Source organism: Myotis yumanensis, unplaced genomic scaffold (assembly GCF_028538775.1).
Source record: "Myotis yumanensis isolate MYYU_CA2020_CCGP unplaced genomic scaffold, mMyoYum1.0.hap1 SCAF_17, whole genome shotgun sequence".
Classification (NCBI taxonomy): domain Eukaryota; kingdom Metazoa; phylum Chordata; class Mammalia; order Chiroptera; family Vespertilionidae; genus Myotis; species Myotis yumanensis.
The window spans coordinates 32,827,463-32,852,354 of NW_027223768.1; the positions used below are offsets into that span (position 1 = coordinate 32,827,463).

The 24,892-nt window shown below is 40.1% G+C and overlaps 1 protein-coding gene across 4 annotated transcripts in view; it reads right to left on the reverse strand.

The window, feature by feature from the left end:
* Positions 1 to 2,325: 2,325 nt before the first annotated feature.
* CR1 (complement C3b/C4b receptor 1 (Knops blood group)) overlaps positions 2,326 to 24,892 on the reverse strand; it is a 69,170-nt gene continuing 46,603 nt past the window's right edge. For 2 of the 4 annotated variants that reach the window (XM_070396648.1, XM_070396645.1), the window contains 12 exons: positions 23,616 to 24,014; positions 21,540 to 21,716; positions 21,351 to 21,453; positions 20,049 to 20,134; positions 17,615 to 17,842; positions 16,510 to 16,686; positions 13,599 to 13,790; positions 11,493 to 11,516; positions 10,215 to 10,290; positions 9,779 to 9,883; positions 9,598 to 9,689; positions 2,326 to 5,551 (listed from right to left, as the gene is read on the reverse strand). In XM_070396648.1, coding sequence (XP_070252749.1) covers positions 9,617 to 9,689; positions 9,779 to 9,883; positions 10,215 to 10,290; positions 11,493 to 11,516; positions 13,599 to 13,790; positions 16,510 to 16,686; positions 17,615 to 17,842; positions 20,049 to 20,134; positions 21,351 to 21,453; positions 21,540 to 21,716; positions 23,616 to 24,014 — 1,640 coding nt within the window. In that variant the 3' untranslated portion in view covers positions 2,326 to 5,551; positions 9,598 to 9,616. The remainder of the gene's footprint in view (positions 5,552 to 9,597; positions 9,690 to 9,778; positions 9,884 to 10,214; positions 10,291 to 11,492; positions 11,517 to 13,598; positions 13,791 to 16,509; positions 16,687 to 17,614; positions 17,843 to 20,048; positions 20,135 to 21,350; positions 21,454 to 21,539; positions 21,717 to 23,615; positions 24,015 to 24,892) is intronic. The other 2 variants (XM_070396646.1, XM_070396647.1) reach the window with 2 other exon arrangements.

A 24,892-nucleotide genomic window follows, 5' to 3' on the forward strand; every position in this document is an offset into this window, starting at 1 on the left:
ATATATATATAATATTTATATATATTTTATATGTTTAACCATTATATATAGTTGTTGTTTTGTTCATACAATGGTGGGGATAGAACCTGTACTGCTCCAAGTTAAAGAATGAGATGTTGGTGAGGAAATGGAGCTCCCCATACAAACCTGAATGCTTCTTCTGGAACTGCAAAACTTCATATACATTTACACAAATCTGCATCTGAGATGGACTGAAGACTTCTGGGTTCAACAAATATGGAATTTCCTCTTCCTCTCAGACCAACATAATTAACATTTGGATTACTGGCCGAGCATGTAAGGTACTATGTGTGGAGATGATTATAAAATAAACACCAAAATATCTTGTGTTATTAAATCTAGATACTCCACAATGAAACAGATTAAAGGAGGTATAATTAAGGAGACAGTGAATAGGAAACTCAATTATGGGGAATTATCATTTCTCTTCATTCTAACAGTTGTAAAAGAATTATACTGGTAGTTTAGTAGCTTAATGTTGTCACTTATTAAAACAGAGAAACTGTTCTCTACAACCACTAGTACACTATGTTCTATGTCAATTATATCTCAATAAAGGTGAGAAAAACCTTTCCCATCTATTTGGGGCTTGGAAGTAAGTTGTTTTTTTCTTGTGAGAATATTCAAAAGGTAGGGGGAAAATATCGTGAGTTTCTTAGTTACAGGTACTAGATTAGATTCAGAACTGGAATTTGCTTTCAGTCAATGAAATTTCTACTCCTGGTGTTCATCAAAGCATTCGAAATATAATTTAAAATTTTCACACCGATGCTTCAACTTATTTCGAGTTGACTCATCTCGGGATTTCTCCCAAGCCTTGTTCCCTATTTTTATCGACAAGCTCTATGAGTCAGGAAGAGAGTTTTATTGCCTTTTCTCCTGTGCCCAGACAGTCCTGGGCCTGCAGGAGCTGTATAATAAATATGTGTTGAGTACTGAGTGAAACAAACAGGTATAGAAGTCAAGTGCATTTAACATGTCTCATTCAATGCTTCCCTCTATGGGTTTACCAAATGCTAAAAAATTCTGAGAGATTTAGATTTTGATCATTTTAGATGCTAAACACAAAACTGGATTTGTCTCTTTAAAAAATGAGATATGAATGTCTGCAATGAAAAACTTTTTGAATCAGGCAGACAAGCTGACCTATGAAGTGGAGCTCATGTTTGTCTCTTAGCATTGAGATCATTTTAGTGACTGAGTTCAAAGGAGAGTATTGACCGTGAACTTCCTAAGGTCCTCACAGGAAAAAACAACAACTTACACCATACACAAGAATAAACTCAAAATGGATAAAGGACTTAAATGTACGACAGGAAACCATAAAAATTCTAGAAGAATCCAAAGGAAACAAAATCTCAGACATATGCCGAAGCAATTTCTTCACTGATACAGCTCCTAGGGCAATGGAAACTAAAGAGAAAATGAACAAATGGGACTACATCAAAATAAAAAGCCTCTGCACAGCAAAAGAAACCATCAACAAAACAACAAGAAAACCCACTGCGTGGGAAAACATATTTGCCAACATCATATCTGATAAGGGCCTAATCTCCAAAATTTATATGGAACTCATACAACTTAACAAAAAGAAGATAAAAAATCCAATCAAAAAATGGGCAAAGGATCTAAATAGACACCTTTCAAAAGAGGACATTCAGAAAGCCAAGAGACATATGAAAACATGCTCAAAGTCACTGATCATCCGAGAGATGCAAATCAAAACAACAATGAGGTACCATCTCACACCTGTCAGGCTGGCTATCATCAACAAACGACAAGTGCTGGAGAGGATGTGGAGAAAAAGGAACACTTGTGCACTGCTGGTGGGAATGCAGACTGGTGCAGCCACTATGGAAGATAGTATGGAGTTTCCTCAAAAAACTGGAAATGGAACTCCCATTTGACCCTGTGATCCCACTTCTAGGAATATATCCCAAGAAACCAGAAACACCAATCAGAAAGGATATGTGCACCCATATGTTCATAGCAGCACAATTCACCATAGCTAAGATCTGGAAAGAGCCTAAGTGCCCATCAGTAGATGAATGGATTAGAAAACTGTGGTACATCGACACGATGGAATACTATGCTGCCGTAAAAAGAAGGAACTCTTACCATTTGCAACAGCATGGATGGAACTGGAGAGCATTATGCTAAGTGAAATAAGCCAGTCAATGAAGGAAAAATACCACATGATCTCACTCATTCATGGATAATAAAGACCATTACAAACTTTTGAACAATAATAGATACAGAGGCAGAGCTGCCTCAAACTGATTGTCAAACTGCAGCGGGAAGGCCAGGGAGGGTTGGGGGGCAGGAGGGAGGGGGGTAAGAGATCAACCGAAGGACTTGTATGCATGCATATAAGCATAACCAATGGACATAAGACACTGGGGGGTAAGGGAGGCCAGGGGATTGTCAAGGGCGGGGGGCGGGGGGGGGGAAGGACACATATGTAATACCCTTTGTAATACTTTTAGCAATAAAAAACAAAAACAAAAAAAAACTAGTGGTTCCTCCAACTCCCCCTAAAGATTTTTTTCAAACTTCTCAAGAGAAAAGGAGAAGAGAGTGGTGAATATGCATGAATAACCAGGTTTTGAGCTGTGTGGCAGATCCCTTTTAAGGCGTTATGAATTGTGGTATGATGTAGTTGGTATATGGGATGGCATTATCCGAGTCCAACTTCTTTAAAAGAAAACAATGTTAGATGATTCTTTGCCGCCTACATTGGTATATTTACAAGATGCTTTTCAGAGGTGGGGTAGCAGCATGAATGCCCCTGTGAATGCCCTCAGTGAAGGCCTGTGACTGTCCGGGTGAATGACACAGTCAGTGTTTGTGAATATCTGAGAGAGTGGCTGGCTGAACAGAGGATGAGCCCTGCTTCTGAGGTTGGCCCTGAGAGCAATGCCTTCTCTATTTGCACCTGGTAAGCACCTGCCAGCCAGTAGCTGTTATCAGCCAGAGCCTTGCTGTGGTAGGCCACACCCAAGCAGGCCTTTTGAAGCCAGTCAAATACAGAAAGGAGGGCATTTCTCAGAAGGAGCACATTTTCATTTTGTTCCCTCTTGTTGTTGAAGGCTCAAAAAAGTAGATATATTGCAAACCATATTTCATAAGAAGAGTTTCAATACTAAAATCTTTTATTTCTTTCTTATTATAATGGGGAGACAAAATTTCATTGAAGCATTATAGTTTAAAATTAACTTACATCTCACATCTAAGTGTACAAAAAAAGTTAGATTAGAATTGGAAATAGCTTTGGAGAGTAATTGTTTCAGCTGCTGCTTTTCAGATGAAAAATGTGAGGCAAGAAGTTAACAGAAGCCCAGTGGTTGGTATGGCTCAGGGGTTGAGTGTCCACCCATGAATCAGGAGGACATGGTTAGAATCCCTGTCAGGGCTTATACCCAGGTTTTGGGCTCAATCCCCAGTGGGGGGTATGCAGAAGGCAACTAATCAGTGATTCTCTCTCACCATGGATGTTTCTATCCCTCTCTCCCTTTCCCTTCCCCTCTCTAAAATCAATAAAAATATATTTAAAATAAAAAAGAAGTTAACAGACTTGCTCAATAATACAATTAAGTTAGGCAATATGGTATTTTATACATTGTTTCCCAGAGATAACCAATATTTAAAAAATATCTCATGGGTTTTTAACAATTAAAAAGTCACAGGCATTAGATATTTCTTAATCGCATTGCTCACCAACCTACTCCATTCAGAGGAGGGAAAAAGAATTTAGACTTTTTTCTATGAAGGGATTTTTAATTCTAAGCAAGGCTATTTCTCAGTTAATATCTACACCTCTTTTAAAAGATTCTATTCCCCAAACCCAAGAAATAATAGGAATTTGCTAAGCAAACCATTGAACATATTTTTATATTTGTGGACTATTTACCTGTGTGTGTGTGTGTGTGTGTGTGTGTGTGTGTGTGTGTGAGTGAGGGATCTGGATAAATATCTCTTGCCCCTTTAGAGAGAGGTAGGGGAGAATTGGTCTTTGAATTACTAACTCTCAGTTAAGCCCCTTAACCTTTGTCTGTGATATGTTGCAATTTATTTTCCCACTTTGTCAGTTGACTTTTTGGCTCTGCTGTGTGTTTTTTTCTCTTGCATGATTTTAAATTAAACTTCTAGTTGAGGTCCAGTTCACTAGTGATATTTATTAATATAAATATCAGAATATACTTCAAAAACAACTATTAAAACCAGAATGACACAGAAGTTAGCAGCTGTCATACACAAATCTATTATTAAATATCCAGTAAGATTCTGATATTGTCTAGAATGGCCCATAATATCACCCCAAATGAATTTTTCATCTATAATAAGGATTTGGATTTTTTAGAGACTCTAGGGCTACTTGTTGAGAATGTGTCAATACATGTTATTAATTTGATAAATTCTTAAAAGTCATATTTCTTAGTAAATTTAGTGTATTCTGAATCCATTCAAAAGTAAACTAGTTACTTTTATATAAAAATGTTACCTTTATTTAAAATTCAGTATGTTTTTTAAACAGAGCATAGTACAAAGTACTTTTGAAATAGAGCTTAGGAAATATACAAAGCTTATTTTTCCCCCAAATATTTCTCTTGCGTATTCTTAAGCCATCTTTCCTATAATCATCTAATGACTTTTTAAGAAACAGAAATTACATATATTTTTTTTGAGAAAGTGAAAACATACATATCTTTTACTCCAATCTGTCTAAAAGGAATGGATTCTGCTCTACAAACAAAAAAGAAGGTATTTAAGAAAGAAAGACATATGTGTGTATAAAGATCCATATATATGAAGAAAAATTAGCAGAAAGTGAATTAAAACATTACCAGTCATTATCCCTGGGCAGTATAATTATATGTGACTTACTTGTTTTTTATATCTTCCTCCTGCATTTTCCAAATTCTCTTTTTTGAGCCCATTCCATATTACAGTTAACACTTGAACAACAAGAGTCTGAACTGCATGGGTGAATACTTTTCAATAACTACACTTGAATATTTTTCAATAACTGTACAGTTGCCCCTCTGCATCCTGGGATGTTGCATGCAGGATTTAGCAAATGGCCAATCAGAAACAGCATTTTCATTCAGATGGCACCACTTAACCCCCACATTGTTCAAGATCACCTATATGAATGATTAAAAATAAGAAAGACAAATGACAAACTTATAGACAGAAATCCTAGGTGACAACTTCTTCTTTTAAGTAACTGAGATTACTGGTACTTCTAAGCCCCAAGTGCAGTCCTTCCCCTGGCTAGACAGGGTGTTCTTTCATTTCAGCACAAAGAAGGAAGATGGAGTGACAGCATCCACACTCCGAGGAGGGAGCTTGCTCGGGAACTGGGAGAGCTCCAGCATCTCCACGAGCACACTCTGGCCGCTCTGTGAGGTCACTTCAAGGACTTTATGAGTCTCAGATCTTATTCTGTTGAAATGAATCGGCTCCTTTCCGACGAGCATTTTCACCTGAGATGTTCTTCAGCTTTACAGTATGTTGTCAAGGAAGGACACTGAAATAAACGGAATTCTTATTTAAATGACAGCAGAGTCAACACATTTCTATGCTGCTAATCATGATGCTGACATCACGTATATCTTACACGTTTAAAAGAAGTGTTTACTGCCCTCTGTTTTGGTAGCTATGTAGGACACAGACAGTATGGCATACACTGAGATATTTAGTAAATAAGAGATGAATGAATAACTTGACCATTCCCCATTTCTTTTTGTAAAAGGAAAAGTATCCTCAGAGTTGAGCAACTAAAAAAAGAGCCTTATTCCAGAAAACCTACAGGTCCATTGTAACACACAAAAGCTTTCCTTTAGTCTCTTTTCTGAACCATGGTTATGGCAGGGGGAAGGAAACAGAATCTGCTAGTTTGGACGAGGGGCAGTTTCAGATAGACTGTCCTCCTGTCCTTGTCACAGTCAAGATTGAAAGGAGGTATTGCATAGTTTAAGGTGTCCAAATGCTCCCTCCGCCACTCTTTCTGAAGGCCCGGAACTCTGTGCTGTCACAAATGGACAGACTCCCCTCAGCTCACCTGACACTCCCAGTAATTATTGCCACCTGACCCTTCATCATTGTCCCCTTTCTAGATCACAAGTGTTCCCAACATCGTGTTAGCTGCATCATCATTGAGCATTCTCATGCGTTCCAATGCGTGGCTGTGTCTTTGGAGTCTGTCTGCCTCATTACCTGTATCCTCTCTGACCCTGCACTTGACCTGAGTGCACAGCTTTTCAGCTTGGCACAGATTCTAGCTCACTCCTCGTCTACAAACGATTAACCTTCTCCTGTAGAACACCTGTGGTCAGAATTCCAATCTTAAAAATGAAAATTTGACATTACTTTATTAAGGAGTTTCTAGCTTTTTATAAAAAAGCAGCCAACAGTTAATAAACACAACTTGAGATGCACCTTGATGTAAAAGAATGTCTCCAAAAAGTTGAGGATAAATACCATTTAGGTAAATTGATTCTCAAATATTTACTGACCACTTCTCATTTGATTAAGTCTATACTCAGAAATTTGAGGACATTTACAAAGATGGTCCTTATGAATACGTAAGTTAATTTAGCCTGGGAGAGAAAACACAGAAGCACAATGTGTGGTACATTAGGTTAGGGGCAGACAAAGAATATTGGGGACCAGCTATAATGATAAGAAATATTAATCATGCTCTGTTCACTATGATTGTTTTGTTCTGATTAAAGAAGGCACATTTTAATCTGGATGGGAGTTGCATGTGGGACCTGGAAGCTCACCTGGAAATGTGGTCCATCCTCCACTTCCAGGAGCTGCCTATTATCATTGAAAGGTTAACAACCTTGTTGCAGAAACCAGAGGCACCCCCAGGCCTTTCCAAACCCCAGCCTGCATTACCTTTTAACTGCCCATTTTGCATACCTATTCTTATCCCTTTTGCCTTCTTCCCCATGTAATCTTTGTCCATCTACCCAATATAAGCAGCTGGCTTACGTTGGGGGGAGGGGGATCAGAGCAGATTTTTATGGATGACCTGCTGCTCTCCCATACTGCCGGCATTATTGGAATAAATGCTCTTATATGACTCAACCCTGTCTGCTGAAATGGCTAAGTAGTGACAGGCAGCCTGGACTCATTGATTGTCCTGTTAAAATGATCTGTGACTAAACAAAATTTGTAAAATCAATGAATGAGTGAGTGAAAGAATGCAATAGAGTTGATAGGTAAAAAACAACAAATGAAAAGCCAAATACTATATGATGAATTTATATACAGTTTTTAACAATGAGAAGAATGGTTGCTGTAAGGTCTGGGGCTGGGAAAATAGGGTCTTTCCTGATCCCACCAGCTGAGTTGGACAAAACAACCCAGAACTGCCGAGCCACATCCTGATGGACAATAGCTGCCATCCTGCTGTGCTGATGGCCAATAAATAACCACTGAAGACTTCTCAAGATGGCCAGGGTGCAGCCGCACCAACTTCCCGCTCATCAATCACCCGCCACCAGCTACCTCAGATAAACCTGATTGGTCCAACAGCAGCATGAAAAATTTCTGCCAGGCATAGGCGGGTGTGACTCCCCTGGCCTGCACCCCCAGACCGTGGGACCTCACCTGAGAGCTTCCAATAAACGCGATATTTCGCTCTTACCCTGCTTGTCTTGGTCAATGTATTCGCTTTGGTCAGATTAAATCTTACATCTCAGATTAAACCTTACATTAAACCTAACAGTTGTCATTTGTGAAACCAAAATCACATCAACATAATCTCAAAGTATTGAGAGGCGCCAATATAATCAGGAGGGTCAGAAAAGGCAGACAGAACAAACAACTTTTATGGGAGACAGCTGCAGCCAGGGAGGTTACGGGAGATGGCTGCAGCCCGGGAGGGAACTGAAGGACAAACGCCTGATAAGAAACCAGACAGGCATTAACTCACTTAGAAAGCCAGATCATTAGTGAAAAATTCCAAACTACATTCCCTCCCCGCCGAAAGCAGATAGGTATGTTGACACAGCGCCAGATCTCCAGTAGAATGACCTCAGGTTACTTCCCCCGTTTGCTAAAGAGTATATAATGTGTGCTTAAACTCTTGGTCGGGGCTCGTGGCCGCTGCTCTGTGCTCAGAGTATGCTGCGGGCCCCAGCATGCTGGAAACAATAAACCCTTTGCTTTTTGCATGAGAAGCGTCTCTTGGTTCTTTGTGACAGCGGCTTGCGTCCAGGGCATTACAGTATAACCTTGCAAATGTAAAATAATATGCAAAGTAGCTTAATAATACTAACCACTGGGTGGAGGGTTATTACAAGTGATTTTTATTATTTTTATGTTTCTGGATATTTTCTGTTTTTAATGAGTATATATTATCCTTGAAAGAAAATAATTTATTTTAAAAATTGGAATAGACAGGAAGTGCTTTGATTTCCAAAGAGAGACATCACTTTGGACTGGAGTTATCTGGGAATCTGGGGGAGCTTCTTGGGTCAGTGATTCCTGAGCTGGGTTCATGCAACTTAGTTTGGAAGGAAGGTGGCAAAGTGTTTTAGGCAGGTAACCTGGCAGGAATAGGGTAAATCAAATGATATTTTAAGCAGGAACATTCTTCTGGAACATTTTTAAATAAAATTTTTATAAAGACAAGCATTGCCCTCATGGTCTGGTTATTTAGTCTGTTTATATTTGGTGGTAGCATGGCTGGCTATGAATCAGTTTTGCATAATTTTTCCATCGAAGTCCCCTGATAATAGAAGAAAACAAATGCGTCCCCCCTGCCCAGCCAGGTATTAGTGCTAATTGGCAGGGGAGAAAAAGATGAGAAAAATAGCTTAATTATATACATTTTAGTTTTGAAAGGAGGTAGTCAGTAGCTTTCATTTTGAAATTTAGGGCATCTCTTGTCTTAGGTTTTTGATATCTTGGTAAGTTTTCTGACGGCTCCCAGGTACCAAGAGGTTACCTGTTCGATTCCCAGTCAGGGTACATGCTCAGGGGAAGGAGTTGAACACAGGGGGAGATGGGTGCATACACAGTGCAGTCAGGGTGATGTAGAAAAGGGGCTTGCCTGTCAGTCTAGCTTGGGGAACAATGGATTGGCTGGGGGGTAGACACAATGCAAACTCAGGAAAATTTGGGAATACATGATCCCAGGACAAAGAGTTCCCTCTCTCGTGTGCAGTTCTGGTCTGGTGCTGTGGCACTCTCGCTTCATGGCCTGCACCTGCCCCGTGCGCTCGCCTGTTCTGTCTCCATAGCCATGTGGCCCTAGAAGCCGCGTGGCCCATGGCCATGTGGACCCCACATGTGGATGCTGGACTGGCCTGTGCTTTACTATGGGGTGGAGACTGGCATCCCTAATTCTAGCCCTGCTGAAGGTAAGCTCGGACTTCTCCCATGGTGGGACTGACATAGACGGGGTCTTGGAAGGGAACCCCCTTAACTTTACCTCCTCAATAAAATTCTTTCCCCCAGGGCACCCCAAGAACATCACTTCCACCGATAACAAACACACAATAATACAGGAATGCTTAGGAAAACAGTGCCTGTGCACAGCACTGACAGAGTCCTCACCCCAAGTCACTGGAAACAATTATCCAAGAAAGACACCACCAGCAGTGTATCCAGCTCCTGAAGTACTTTCCAACGCCTTTGGTATTAGTGATCTACCAGGTACAATAGCACATTTAAGTCCTGTTTCCATTTTGATACTTGGGTTGTTGAAAGCATTTTGATTTCAATTTGTGTTCGGTACCTGCTATGTTCCTCACTTGCTTGCAGACTTTGCGCATGATCACAGCTCCCTTCTTGGGGATGTAAATGGATATTGACTTCCTTAGATTTTGCATCTGTATTACTGCTAATTGGCAGGGGAGAAAAAGATGAGAAAAATAACTAAATTATATACATTTTTGTTTTGAAAGGAGGTAATCAATAACTTTCATTTGGACATTTAGGGCATAATTTGTCTCAGGTTTCCGATATCTTTGTTAGGCAACCAAAAAGAAAAATGTAACCAAGTCACACTTTTAAAAACTGAGTAAAAACTTGGATTAGAAAATAATATTAAAACCATTCTATGGGTTGTGTCGGAACTCTAACCTGCTTATAGACAAGTGCCCACGCCTTAGAACAACACATTTCTCTATTCCCAAAGTTATAGTGATTGCAAAGCCCATGGCTGGACTGACCGTTTTTTGCGCTTTAGAATCATCCAACAGGCAACAATGATGGGTATAATAAAGATGACCACACTGGAGGATATGCCTAGGCAGTAAAACAAGGTAATTAAGTGCATGCAAAATACAACCCATAGCTTTTCATCTCTATCTTCATATCTAGTCTCTCTAGAGCAGAGGTTCTCAACGTGTGGGTCGAGACCCCTTTGGCGGTCGGACGACCCTTTCACAGGGGTCGCCTAAGACCATCCTGCATATCAGATATTTACATTAGGATTCATAACAGTAGCAATATTACAGTTATGAAGTAGCAACGAAAATAATTTTATGGTTGGGGTCACAACATGAGGAACTGTATTTAAAGGGCCAGAAGGTTGAGCACTACTGTTCTAGAGGTTGCCAATGATTTTTTAAAATGTAACTAAATTCTGGTTTAAAAAACACTGACACTGGCTTACCTTGAAGATTTCCCCTTTGGCTGGCATTTCTCAGTGGTTAGAGCTCAGCCCGTGTACCAAAGGGTCATGGGTTTGATTCCTGGTCAAGGGCACCTACCTGGGTTGCAGGTTCGATCCCTGCCCTGGTTGGGGTGAGTCTCCTCCCCCACCCCCAACGCTCTCTCTTTAAAAATCAATGGGAAAAAAGTATCCTCTGGTGAGGATTAACAACAATAACAAAAAGATCTCCCCTCTGCTTCTTGTTTAATCCAGCTTGTTAGTGTCACTTCTATGGGGTTAAGGGTAAGGAGTGAGCAGAGCCATTTTGTAACCTGTAGTCCAACAGCAGCCTTTCAACAACATGTGACAACAGCGCTGAGACTCCTGGGTTCCACCTCTCAGGCCCTGCGCATCTCTTGTGTGAGACACAGGAGCTATTCTATGCAACAAACTCTGCCAATTCCCTCTGAAGCCGACTCTCTCATAACACTATTCCTCTTCCATACTCAGATCCCAGAAACGGGCTTAGTGGTCTCTGGCTTTCAATTTGGGCAAGTGACCATGACTACCTCCCTGAAGAATATTCCCAGGTTGTATTCTCCAGCTACAATAAAATAACATGAAGGACTGGTCATCTTTAATGGCTCAAAGACAGTGCAGAGCCTTTGATGGAGATAGCCAGATGAGGACACCAGTTTCGCCACACCGTGGCCTGAGTTTATCACTGTCTCCTTTCTAAACGAAATCGCAATGTAAGATATTTTGACCTCTCTTTTTACATTTCATTCATTGTAAGTGGATACTTACTGTTAAAGATGCTGCAGTTTCTCAGCAAACCCTTTATAAAACTTACCAATAATGCGAGCATTTCGTCGGCCTAAAACGAAGACAAAGGTCACAAATGCATCAGTCAAGCCCTCAACATGATTGAACAGGAGCCCTCAGCCAATGACAATTTAGCCTAATTTTTATCATTGCACAGTCCAATTTTGTTCTGATTTAAAAAACCATTGGTTTTACTGAGACAACCTCATTTTATCTTCAGTATTCAGTGGTCTGTTTCCTTTCTTTTTAACTTACCATTTTATCATAAAATTAATAGAACTACAGCAAAGAATGTATAAAACAGAACAAAAGAAAAATATCACACATAATTCTACCACCATGAAATGCTTTGGTACATTCCCTTCTAGAACATGTTCCCATACATGTAGGTTTTTACATATTTCTAGCACCTCTTTACCTACCTAACCTTTGAACAGTGGAATTAAGCTCTCAATCAATATATGTTAATTTTTACCACCACAACTACCACTACTGCTACTGGTATGATAATACTATTAACTCTTCATTATATTTGTCCCATACTTCTCATCTGTCTACTGCTTTCTTACTTTCCAAAATACGCACATAAGCTGTAAGTCAAATTTGTTGATCTTTAATGATTTTCTCTGTCAAATCAAACAGTTCAAAGAATTTAAGTCTTCTTCCAGAGGTTTGATAAATAAATATAATTTACGTTAGCTTTTATATTGATTTTAAAAGTTTTAACTCTTTAATACATCTGATACTCTTTGTAAGATAAAAAGTCCTAAATTTGTTTCAATCTACCTATGTTATTTGATCATCTTTACCATCTCTGTTATATTTCATCTGAAAGATACTTTTACTTTTATTTATAATAACCTTTATTTTATTAATATCTATTCTGTTTCACTTATAAAAATGAGTCAATTTTGTGCTACTTTAAAGTGATTTGTGTATTGTGGCTTTATATTTCTTTTAATGTCTGGTAGGGTAGTCCTTCATTATGAGAATTTTCTGTCTTTCATGGCCACATCTTTGAACCCTCTATAGCAGCGGTTCTCAACCTGTGGGTCGCGACCCCTTTGGGTTTTGAACGACCCTTTTACAGGGGTTGCCTAAGACCATGGGAAAACACATATATAATTACATATTTTTTTTGTGATTAATCACTATGCTTTAATTATGTTCAATTTGTAATAATGAAAATACATCCTGAATATCATATATTTACATTACGATTCATAACAGTAGCAAAATTACAGTTATGAAGTAGCAACGAAAATAATTTTATGGCTGGGGGTCACCACAACATGAGGAACTGTGTTAAAGGGTCACGGCATTAGGAAGGTTGAGAACCACTGCTGTAAAGGCATTCATTCAGCCAGATAGCTTTTTGCCAAAGTGAAAATAATTTGATATTCAGGAGGTTACAAGTTTATAATTTGGAAATATCATTTATACGTCAGATTAACTAGCAATTCAAGGGATTAACTATAGAAACATCTTGAACAATCGTGGTAATCACTGCTACAAATAAGAATCATAAGAATGGGTGAGGGAGGCCTAGCACTAACTTAGATTACGGAAAGTTATTCATTGTTAATTTTGCTCATCAGCTCCTTGATGTGTACAAGTTCAGGCTTTAGAATTTTCTATCTAGTTGCCAATACAGCTCAATGACACCTGATTTCTAAATCTGCTGATGTAGTTTTACCAGTTTAGAATTCTGTAGCCTACAGCAGTGAGGGAGATGGAACAGCTGGTCTCAGCAACTTGGAAGGTGTTTCCTGACTCATGCTGAAATTCTTGAAGGCCTGCTCTATCTCTGATGGGCTTGACTTTTAAAGCCCCGGGCTATAACTAAATCATTACTGTGGGATGCAGGCAACAATAGAGTGATGCAGACCAAAAAGGTTCAGTGAGGTCCCCAAGGAAAGATGAATGGGTTGAGAACTGTGAAGAGAGCAAGGCTTGCTTGGCTCTCTTTGCTAAGGGCTTTTGGAGAAGAATTAGGAGCTCCTCTTGCACTCCTTAGCACTACCACGTTCGATGCTGTAACAATCACACCACATTGGATGACAGTACAGATGAATGAATGAACAGTGCATGACTGGGGAGGACCTACATTCCTTCTTCCTGCTCTTGCACTTACCAGATGTACTAGTACATGTGGCCAGAGGAGGGTCCCATGTGTTATCTGCCTGGCACTGGCTCCGGGGGCTGCCTTCCAGAGTATATCCATCTTTACACTCCAAGGTTATAGTATCTCCAAATCGAAATTCTTGCCTCATGTCCAACTCCTTCCAGATTCCATTCGTAAACTTTGGGAGGCTGCATTTTACCTCTGAAATTAGAAAAATCAGAAGGAAATCGATATTTTATTGATAACTTTAGTTATAACTACCATAATGGAAAGACCTATGACCCTCCAAATCTATTTCCCTTCAGCAAAGCTGGGTCATGTTTTCAATCAAGAAAAATTGATAGCTCCCCCCTAAACATCATATGATTTAAGATAAACATTGTATGATTTAAGATTCTCAAACTTTATTTTCCTAGGAATATGGAATGTACTGTAATCCACTTTTAATTGTGAACAACTCTGAAACTGGAAAGCTGTGGAAAGATGAGGAGTTAGGATAAGCACACTCTAGCCTAGATCCACTTGGGTCATACCACAGGAAATAGGAAGATCACATTAATTGTCTCTGGGAATACAACAAATACTGCTTTTTGCCTCTCGATTAAATGTCTGTTTCTGGCCCATTTCTACATATAGAACAAAGACATTAGTAAATCATGATTCTGAATTTGAAATATCAATTTTCAACTTAACTTATCTCACTTAGCTCAACCTTACTGTGCTGTCCTTCTCTGCCCAGCCATAACTTCTTCGATTTAAGCAAAGCCTATTTTTCAGTTGTAAAAGTCTAATTTCCTTTGTAAAACCCAATCAGGTAAAGTGCTAATTCTCTCAGTATGGTCTGTGGTCTTTCTACACCAGAATATTCTAGTGGGTTTGTTAAAAATAGACCTCTGGACCCCAACTCAAAATGTCAGAATCAAAGTTCTTGGGGATGTAGATTAAGAAACTGTCTTTTAAGTAAGATTCCTGGCTAATTTTGCTAAGGCTAAAAATAGAGAATGAATAAGATATGTTTGAAGAGAACAGTTATTAAGACAAAAACAATTTTATATAAATGAAAAGAAAGCAGCTACTAGGAGAATGGGATACAATTCTTTTATTTTCAGGAAAACTATCCCAGAGTCCTAATCTGAATAGTTAATCCTAGAATGATTCCCTAAATCTTCATAATTCTTATGTAACTACTAGAGGCCCAGCACACGAAATCGTGTGTTAGTCTGCTGCTGCTTGCTGCTGCTCGCCACCCTGCCCGCCACCCTCATGGGCTGGGAGGTGGAGGGACCAAAAGGTGGTCAATGCACCTCATGGCGAGTGGTCGAGTGGTCATTCTGGTCGGTAAGCTTATGGTCCCTGGCCTTTATTATATAGGAAAGCAAAGAGGAGCCCTGGCTGGTGTGGCTCAGCTGGTTGGGCATCATCCCATGCACTGACAGGGCACATGCCCGGGTTGCAGGCTCAAGCCACGGTAGGAAGCATGCAGGACGCAGTTGATTGATTGATGTTTGGCTCTCACATGGATGATTCTCACTCTTTCCCTCTTCTTTCCTCTCTGTCTGAAAATCGATTTTAAAAATATTTTTTTTAAAAAAGGAGGGGTGAGCTTTTGGTTTCTGCGGAGCCACAGGGACTCTGTAAGTGCCATCCATTCTGGCAAATGACCAAAACAGAGTCACTTGCCATCATTGTGTTGGCCCACTTCTCTGTCTAAAATTGAGGGGCAGGAGGCCAAGCCGGATTTCTGAGACTTTTAGGTCAGGGAGGGCCATAAAGTCCTATAACCACAGCAGCCATAGACTAACTAATCCTTAACATTACACAGTATTAGAAAAAATGAAAGAATAGAAGAGAAACAAGCAAAGCAAAAAGCCCTTAACTTACAGTTTTGAAAAGTCAAAAAGCCACATTTAAAAGGAGTCACTATAAAGTGCAGAGTGAGAAAGCAGGGGATGAGCTGGGGTCCAATCCTAGCACCATCACTCCTGTGCTGAGGATCATAGGCTAGTAACTGGATCTCTCTACACCTCAATTTCCTCCTCGGTAAGACAGCAAGAATAATTATCCCACCTCATCAGATTCTTCAGGAGATTAACACACGTCACTCTTGTAAAGATCTCAGTAGCATGCCTAGTCATAGAATATGAATTTTAATTCCACATTTTGTAGCTTTTTAGAATATTGCCGAGTAAGGTTTTAAAGTCATATTTCATTTTTGCAAACATAGACAGAATAACAAAAATCATTCCTGGCACTTGGTGCAGGAAAGAGGCAATAAACTCTTTACTTTTGGACTTGGAAGTTACAGTGAGACTCCACACCTAGTAATTCCAGAACTAACTGCTCCGACCTCACTTCTACAGTCTTCACAACAAAGTGCTTCTGGTCTCTTATTGACCTTCCAAGGCAGCGGTTCTCAACCTGTGGGTCGCAACCCCTTTGGTGGTCGAACGACCCTTTCACAGGGGTCACCTAAGACCATCCTGCATATCAGATATTTATATTATGATTCATAACACTAGCAACATGACAGTTATGAAGTAGCAACGAAAATAATTTTATGGTTGGGTCACAATATGAGGAACTGTATTTAAAGGGCCAGAAGGTTAAGAACCATTTTTCTAAGGGTATTTGTGAGGACCATCTGTGATCCTTTAAAGCTGAAATAGTTTATTAGTAAAAGGCCTGGAAAGCATTTTAAATTCATGGTTGATGTCTATTCTATCACTGACAATTCCCTCTGTTCTTCCTACTTATTTGGTAGAGGTAAGGATATTTGTGCAGCCTCTCTTCCTACTGTTTATTCTGCTTTTCGTCTCCTCTATTGATACTCAAGTCATCATTCTCTCAGAGAAGATCTCCATCAGCCTTATTAGCCTCATGCAGAAATTGTCCATAAAAGCCCAGCAAGAATAGAAGGTACCTTTGCAATAATGGTAGACTTGGCTCCAGGTTCCCTCATGTGTACAGAAAATGAAGCCTTTCCCCACCAACAGGTAGCCTGGGTCACAGGTGTAGTTGACGATCATCCCAGGAAGATATGGAGATACATGTCCTCCAGTGTGACGCCCATTGTGCACCTTGGGCGGAGGTGGGCATGCTAAGATCAAGAAAAGACTTTCAGTTAAACATAAAAGTATGAACATGCCAACACATCAAATAATATTTCTGACTCTTAGAACCACATGAAGACCTAGGCAGGCAGGACTCAAGGCACTAAATGTTTGCGGGTCAGTGGGAAGACTAATTCTCTAAACATAGACCTCTCAGCTTTTAAACAGGATCATGTAGTATGTCTTTACCTGCAGACTCCACCAGACAGAAATACCACTGGCATCTACAAATCACCCAGTCAATGCTACCTGTCCTCTCTGGAGGACGGAGCTTGTGTGGCCAATCACAGCCACAAAGGAGCTTCTGGTTGCCAGGTACTGTCACCTAAAGCTAGAGATATATGGGAGAGGATTGAGCTACGGAGGCCAAGAGCACAACCACCCACTTCACGTCTCCAGGGCATCTTGAGTTCCTTTTGCTAAAGATGAGAAGAAGCATCAACAAAATACAGTCATGGGCTGAGCAGAACTCTTAGAAGTAACAACAGGAGCACAAATGGCTACATCGGGACTTGCCTAATTACTTCTAGAGCATTACCAATTTTGAAGTAAATTACTCTTACGTAGCATAAAAGCAGCTAGTAATAGAGATGGCATGGCATAACCAAATATTTTCACTGGTTTTAAAATATTCTCTATAAACTTTGGGCCTCACTGATTCTCTCCACTCTCTTCTGCCTCCTCTCCTCACCATCCTACCTTCCTCACCCCAGTGGGCAGGTTCATCAGAACACCACCGGTTGGGGCACAGTGCGGCACCTCTAGAACCATCTGTTATTCTCCTGGCAGGTACTTCTGTGTCTGATATTCATGACAAAGTGATATTCAGAGGAACAGACACTGTCACGATAGAAATATGGAGGTTCTTGCCCAGGCGCACTGACCCATATGGGAGGTGGGGAAATGTGTACTGACCAGCAGAACCAGAAAGTTCACAGCGAGGGGCAGGGCCGCTCCAGCGCCCGTTCCCTTGACTGTCACTGGTGCAGCGGATGGTGCTCTCCCCAATGAGACTGAAGGTCATCCCTCTGTTTGGGTGGGAGTCGCATGTATAAGATATTGCTGTTCCATAGGGAATGACTCTCAGAGAAGTTCCTGTGTGGTTTCCATTAAGGATAGCTGGAGGATTTGTACAAAAGATTTCTAGAAAGAAGACAAGAGCGTTAGGTTCCAGTAGAGTTTCAATCAAATGATTATACAATATTGGTATCCTGGGACTGTGTTATAAACACATTCTGTTTTGAAAAAATTTTTTTAATTGATTTCAGAGAGGAAGGGAGTGGGGGAGAGAGAGATGGAAACATCAATGATGAGAGAGAATCATTGATCGGCTGCCTCCTGTATGCCCCCTACCGGGGATTGAGTCCACAACCCGGGCATATGCCCTGACCAGGAATCCAACTGTGATCTCCTGGTTCATAGGTCGATGCTCAACCACTGAGCCACACCAGTCAGGTATAAACACATTTCTTTCTATGATAATATAACTAAGGTGGATGCAATTTTTATATGTAGAACATTTTTAGAGAAGAAACTGAGGAAGGTGAGACAAAGCTTGCAGTTTATTGCAAACATCCAAAAGACCCTCTGGACAGCTAAGATTTTAACCAATTTGAAAGGTAATTAATTTGTTTTTTTCTTCAGCAACCATTTGATGTCCTACTTTATGTCAGACTTAGTAAGAGTCCTGGGCTGACAACGCAATACAAGATAAACAAGGTTTTGGCTCTCAGATGTCTGAAGTTCCAGGGAAATCTCTGTGAAATTTGTGAAATGTGGACTATCATTTGCAGCCGATAATGTTTCTAGATGTAAATGTTTCTAGATGACTGAGACCATTATTATCAGGGCCCACGTCAAATACACCGTAATGCCATCAGAACGCATTGATTCCTACAGTCAGACGAAAAGGCACTGGGTAGCCTTTTCTTTCTTCTTCTTTAGCTTTTTTCTTTCTTCCAAGGCATCAGCTGTCATTTCTTCCTGCTGTTAGTGTGTCTACTTTTAGCAATTCCCTCCCTAAAACTAATTTGATGCTTCTAAACTGATATAAATTGGGGAAGAGATACCCAAGCTTATCAGAATTGTATGTATACTAGGAAACAAGTGAAGAATACATCAAAGAATAATTTATTTGTTTGTGTTTATCCAAAGTTTAATTATAAATTTATTTTCAGTTTTATGTGTGTTGGGAAGGTTGAATTTGATGAGTATCTGAGTTTTATACATATGGAATGTTCTCATAAAGTTCCACCATAATCACATAAGATGAACAAATAGATTTCTCACAAGGTAGTTTATCAAAATCCAAATTAAAAATGAATATTTTTTAATAACCTAAAAATGGTATTTTAAAAAAATCTTTTTTTGCTTTAGTTAACAGAGTAGGCTAAAGTTAACAGTTATGTCTTGGTGTATAAAACACTTTTATCTATTTATCAGTTTCTGAACCTTTAGCATGTTTTATTTAAGCAAGTGGTTTGAAAATTCAGAGCACCTCATCTCATTTCAAATATTAACTCACTTCCCTGTACCATACAAATTTATCATATAACACTGTTTTTTAAAAAAATATATAACACATCAATTTTAACATATTTTATGCATTCAATTTTCTGTTTATTTATTTATTTTCATGTTCATGGACAGCCTCCCTAAGTAGAAAATGAACTCCATGCCAGGCCGGTGTGGCTCAGTGGTTCATCATGGACCCATGAAGCATGAGGTCAGGTTTCGATTCCACGTCAGGGTACAAGCTTGGGTTGAGGGCTCGATACCCAGTAGGGGGCACACAGGAGGCAGCTGATCAATGATTCTCTTTCATCATTGATGTTTCTCTCTCTCTCTCTCTCTCTCTCTCTCTCTCTCTCTCTCTCTCTCTCCTTTCCTCTCTGAAATCAATAAAAAAGTGAACTGGAGAACAGGGATATGTCTTCCCTATTCATTACTCTCCCCACATGGAAAGTCTTGACATGTGGCCCTTCCTCAGGACTAAATAACAGGATGGATGAATAGTTTAGATCAGTGAGGGGATAAACGAATATATATATATATATATGAAACGAAAAAATAAATGAATAAATACATTTTGGCAGATCTTTGTGCCATCTGGTTTCTCCCTTCATATTCCCCACAAAATTCAGCACTGGCATTAACCTGGTGACTTATAGGTAGCAACATAAGCACAGTGTATAAGATCTACATGACCTGTTTTGAAATTCTTCCAACAAAATGTATTTTTGTAAGTAATTTGGTGAAAGATCCAGATGACAGGTGAGACCATGAGACACAGCACACTGGAAATAGAAAGGAGAGCTACCCAGGTTGCATACTTGTTCCTTCTACTCACGTTCACACACAGGGACACTGCTGCTCCAACGACTTTTCATTCCAACCAAGACACAAAGGCTAACAGAGCTGCCTCTTAATCGGAACCTAAAGTTAAAGAGGGGGAGTAGCAAATAGGTAAGCAACTCCCATCTCTTTCTTCATCGCATCCCTGATAGATACTCAGGTTGCTCCCTTCCATCTAAATACCATTTGGCTCTTAGGTTGAGGCCCAGTTGAGAGTCTGTTTATTAGGGACCTGAATTCAGCAGTTGGCAGGAACTCAGAAGCCAAATTATGCTAAAGAATCACTGTATCCTGTGATGGGCAAAGCCATCAGAGATGGTCCTATAGACATCATAGTCCAATGTCACCTCCAGAAGTCACTGAACACAGAGCTGGACCCCTCTTGAGGCCTGGACCCAAACCCCATCTCACAGACAGCTCTGTGACATCCCACTTATTCTCATCAGTGAATCACGGGGAAAAACAGCTCTCCATTTGGGCGAGCAAAGCAGAGAACATTTACAGAGACTCGACACTGTTCTTCTTGCCACTACATTTGTAATGGCCAGAAAGAGGCTCACAGAAACACACTGAGCAAATGTTCTAGGGACAAAAGGATGAGGCGAGGAGGCTTTGTCTCCTTGAAATACCCAGATTATTGTTGAATCCTGTTGACTTTCTAAAATATGCTCACCATGACTGGGTAGTAGACTTTGTACACATCAGAGATTCCTAGGAAACTGATAAAATTAACTGCTGTATTGCTCAATCTTGTTACCTCCACAGTGAGTGTATACTACTCGGAGTCTACTGGTAGATGCATATAAACAGCTAATAATAGTAATCAAACCAATAACATTGGCCATATGGTCCCAATGTCAATGACGTTACCAAAGGGAAGACATATAATTGGATTAAAAGCACTTATCCATAAACTGTTACAAATTGTACTACTGATTGATTTGGAAGTTTTCTGAAAAAATCCTTATTTGACTTATCACATTACAAATAATTTGTGTCTCATACATTAAACTTTTACTAGCAAAATTTTCATAAACTCCTACTACCTGCCTCTAAACAGCTATTTATTCATATACTTCAAGTTACAAATGTGAATTCAAGGTCAGTTTTATTTATATTTTTACTCAACATTGAATGTCATGTTCCTTATCTCCTGGTAGTCCTGCTACTAAGTTCTACCACTTATATCAAAACTGCTCAGGCATGAATATCCCTGGGTGCTTCGCTTCCATAGGTCTGTTCCCCTTTTTGGGTTAACCCTTGAACCCAAGAGGGTCACTATCCCGGTCACACTCACCCCTCATCACAAACGAAGGACACTTTTGCTCCAAGCTCGAAGTTAAGTGGAAAGAGCACACGGCCATTAGGAAGTCGGTCCCGGAAGGCAGCACATGGTTTCACTACAGAAAAATAAATGAGGAGTAAGACCGCCATGTGAGGTGCAAAGGCATTCATCTGCAGAAAGGATGAGAGTGAGTGTAGGCACCTGCGCATGTGGGGGCGGCCGGGCTCCAGTCTCCCTGGGGCATACAGCGCAGAGAAGCGGCCCCTCTGAGGTCATAGCCGGGCTCACAGCTGTAGAGCACCTCCTGCCCAGGGAAAAAGCTGTCCTTGTCGCTGGGGCTGTGCTGGCCATGCAGGATTTCTGGAGGCCGCTGACAAACTGGGGGAAGAGCAGGCACAGCGTTCCTGTCAGTTATGGGGGAATTTGCTATACCCTGCACCTGCCAGGGAGCTTAAAAATCCTAATTACAGAGTACAGGACTGAAAAGAATAGTTTCACACCCACCTTTTACAGAGGAGCAAAGTAAAGCCACAGTTCAGAGCTGTGATTAAAACCAAAGGCTCTCTAACCCCTTGTCGGTGATTTTTTTTTTCTACTAAAATGTTCCCAAGACAACAAGCAGAATGGGTTTTTCTGCTTCTCAGGCCTGGCCATCCAATCCAGTCGAGTGCTGGAGGCTTGTTCCACTCTTTACTTCATAGGAGGCAGCCTTTCTGGCAACAACGAAGGATACCTTTGCCCAAGTCTCAGCTAACAGACCCATCAGTCAGGCATCCCCCTTCATGCTTCCTTCCATCTCCTCTTTCAGAACCATTAGCCTCTGGATCCCTATGTGCCAGCCTGGATTCTTCCCACTCCATGCTAAGCCAGGCATTTTAGCAAAGAAGACAACAGAAGTCATTGAAAGCAAAATCCCCTTAAACACACACCCACAAAAACTATACACTGTTTAACGAGAGAAAATACTAGTACAGGGATGGGCAAAAGTAGTTTTACAGTTGTGAGTACAAGAAATACAAGTATCCATATATGTATTTATATATATATATAATGATTTCAGAGAGGAAAGGAGAGGGAGAGAGAGAGTTAGAAACATCAATGGCCGGAACCGGTTTGGCTCAGTGGATAGAGCGTCGGCCTACGGACTGAAAGGTCCCAGGTTCGATTCCGGTCAAGGGCATGTACCTGGGTTGCGGACACATCCCCAGTAGGGGATGTGCAGGAGGCAGCTGATTGATGTTTCTCTCTCATTGATGTTTCTAACTCTCTATCTCTCTCCCTTCTTCTCTGTAAAAAAATCAATAAAATATATTAAAAAAAAAAAAAAAAAGAAACATCAATGATGAGAGAGAATCATCTATGAGTTGCCTCCTGCACGCCCCCCTACTGGGGATAGAATGCCCTTGACTGGAATCGAACCTGGGACCCTTCAGTCTGTAGACCGAAGCTCTATCCACTGAGCTAAGCCAACTAGGGCTTATTCTTGTAATATTATTTATTAATTGCTGTTGTATTCATTTGTATTACAACTGTAAACCTACATTTGCCCACCTCTGTCTTGCTTACTTGGAGCATATTTTGACTCAAATTTTGCCAATCTCCATCCACAGCCCAATTGGTGAATTTCAATCTGAACCATATAGAATTGAATACAAATTACATATACAGTATATTTGAATTTGAGCAAGTCATTTCCTCTATCAGAGCCTCCGAGTTTTCAGCAAGAACATGAGGGAGTTGACACAGAATGATTGAAGTCTAAGGTCTTTTGAAGCTGATGCTATAATTTTGGTCCCCATTTGCCTCCTGACCTCTCCCCCCAGGAATAGATCTATGCCATTGTCTCATCCATTACTGCTCACCATACATTTCACTGGGCTTTGCAATCAGAAAGGCTCCTGAATTCTAGGCCTGTAGTTTCTTAGCGCTATGACCTGGGCAGTTATTTAACAGATCTCGGACTCAATTTTCTCCGTGGAAAATGGGGATAAAAATAGTTCCTACCTCTTATGCTTGCTCTAGTTATTAAATTAAACAACACATAAAATGCGTGTGTAGATGAGACAGAAAATCATTACTATTTGACTATTATTATCACAGATGACAGATAGTAGAGATAGTATTGTTTAAAGTGTTTATACCATTTTCATAGCCCTTGTATACGCACACACACACTTGCATACACGCCCTTTCCTTAATTTCAGCAACTTCTAGCATTTACATGTCTCTCTCCCCGCCCCCCTCTCCCCTCAATAAGGTTTAGTGTATGAAACTTACCCCTGGAGCAGCTTGGCAGCTCAGGCACCCATGTATTGTTGGCTTGGCATTGCACAGTGTTGGACCCTTTCATAACAAAACCAGGCTGACATCTGAATCTCACCATGTCATTTAAAGAGAAGAAACTCCTATTTCCGGATGCTCTCATCCCATTTTCAACTTCTGGAATTGTGCATGTATTAGCAGAGATACACCGAGGAGGAGGGCTGCTCCAAGCCCCAAGCTGACCATCTTTGCTGATACAATATAGAAATCGTTCTCCCAGGAGGTCAAACAGCTTTTCTCCATTCGGCCCAGTGTGACATCGGTAAGTTACCAGTGTTGCATACTGGAAAACATTTCTACTGCTGCTGACGAAGTCTCCGTTGAATATGGCTGGGGGCGGCTCACAAGATATCCCTGGGATAAGAAAGAGTGTGGTAAACAACAGCTCAATGTTTAATTTTTAAGATAATTGTATAGTGTTATTCTGGGTTCTGAGCAAAACTGAGGGGAAGGTACAGAGATTTCTCATTGACTCTCAGCCCCTACACATGCATAGCTCCCCCTTTATCAGTAGCCCCCACCAGAGTGGTATGTTTGTTACAATTGATGAACCTATATAGATACATCATAATCACCCAAAGCCTATAGTTTACTTTCAGATCACTTCTGATGTTCTATGTTCTGTGGGTTTGGACAAGTATATAATGGTATGTATTGATCACTGTGGTATCATGCAGAAAACTTTTACTGTCCTAAAAATCCTCTGTGTTCTGCCTACTAATCCCACCCACCATTCCATCCTCTGGTGACCACAGTTTTTACTGTCTCTGTAGTTTTGCCTGTTCTATAATATTTTTTACAATGACTTTACTAAGAATTTAAATAACAAATAAAAATAATCAAATTATTTCCCAGAGTGTACCTAAATATTACTAAATAGCACTAAAAAACTATTATTTTCTTCTAATATTTGCTAATGATCAGACATGTTTACATAATTAAAATTTAGGTGTGTGATATTGATTCTATTTATAATAATTGTTATTGTAAAAATATCCATGTACTATTATGGTTTACATATTTGTGATTTTAACTGGATAATCTATATGATTTTTATCATAGATTATTATTAACTAATTGCTGGGCTATTGTTTTCTATTGGCTATTTAATAACATCTTTGCAGGTTAAATACACCACTTCTGGAACTACTCATCAAGAAGAGATTAAAATGGAGCATTTGAGACTTTGCTCCCCAGCGTATGTCATCAAAGGAACTCTTATAAAGAATAAA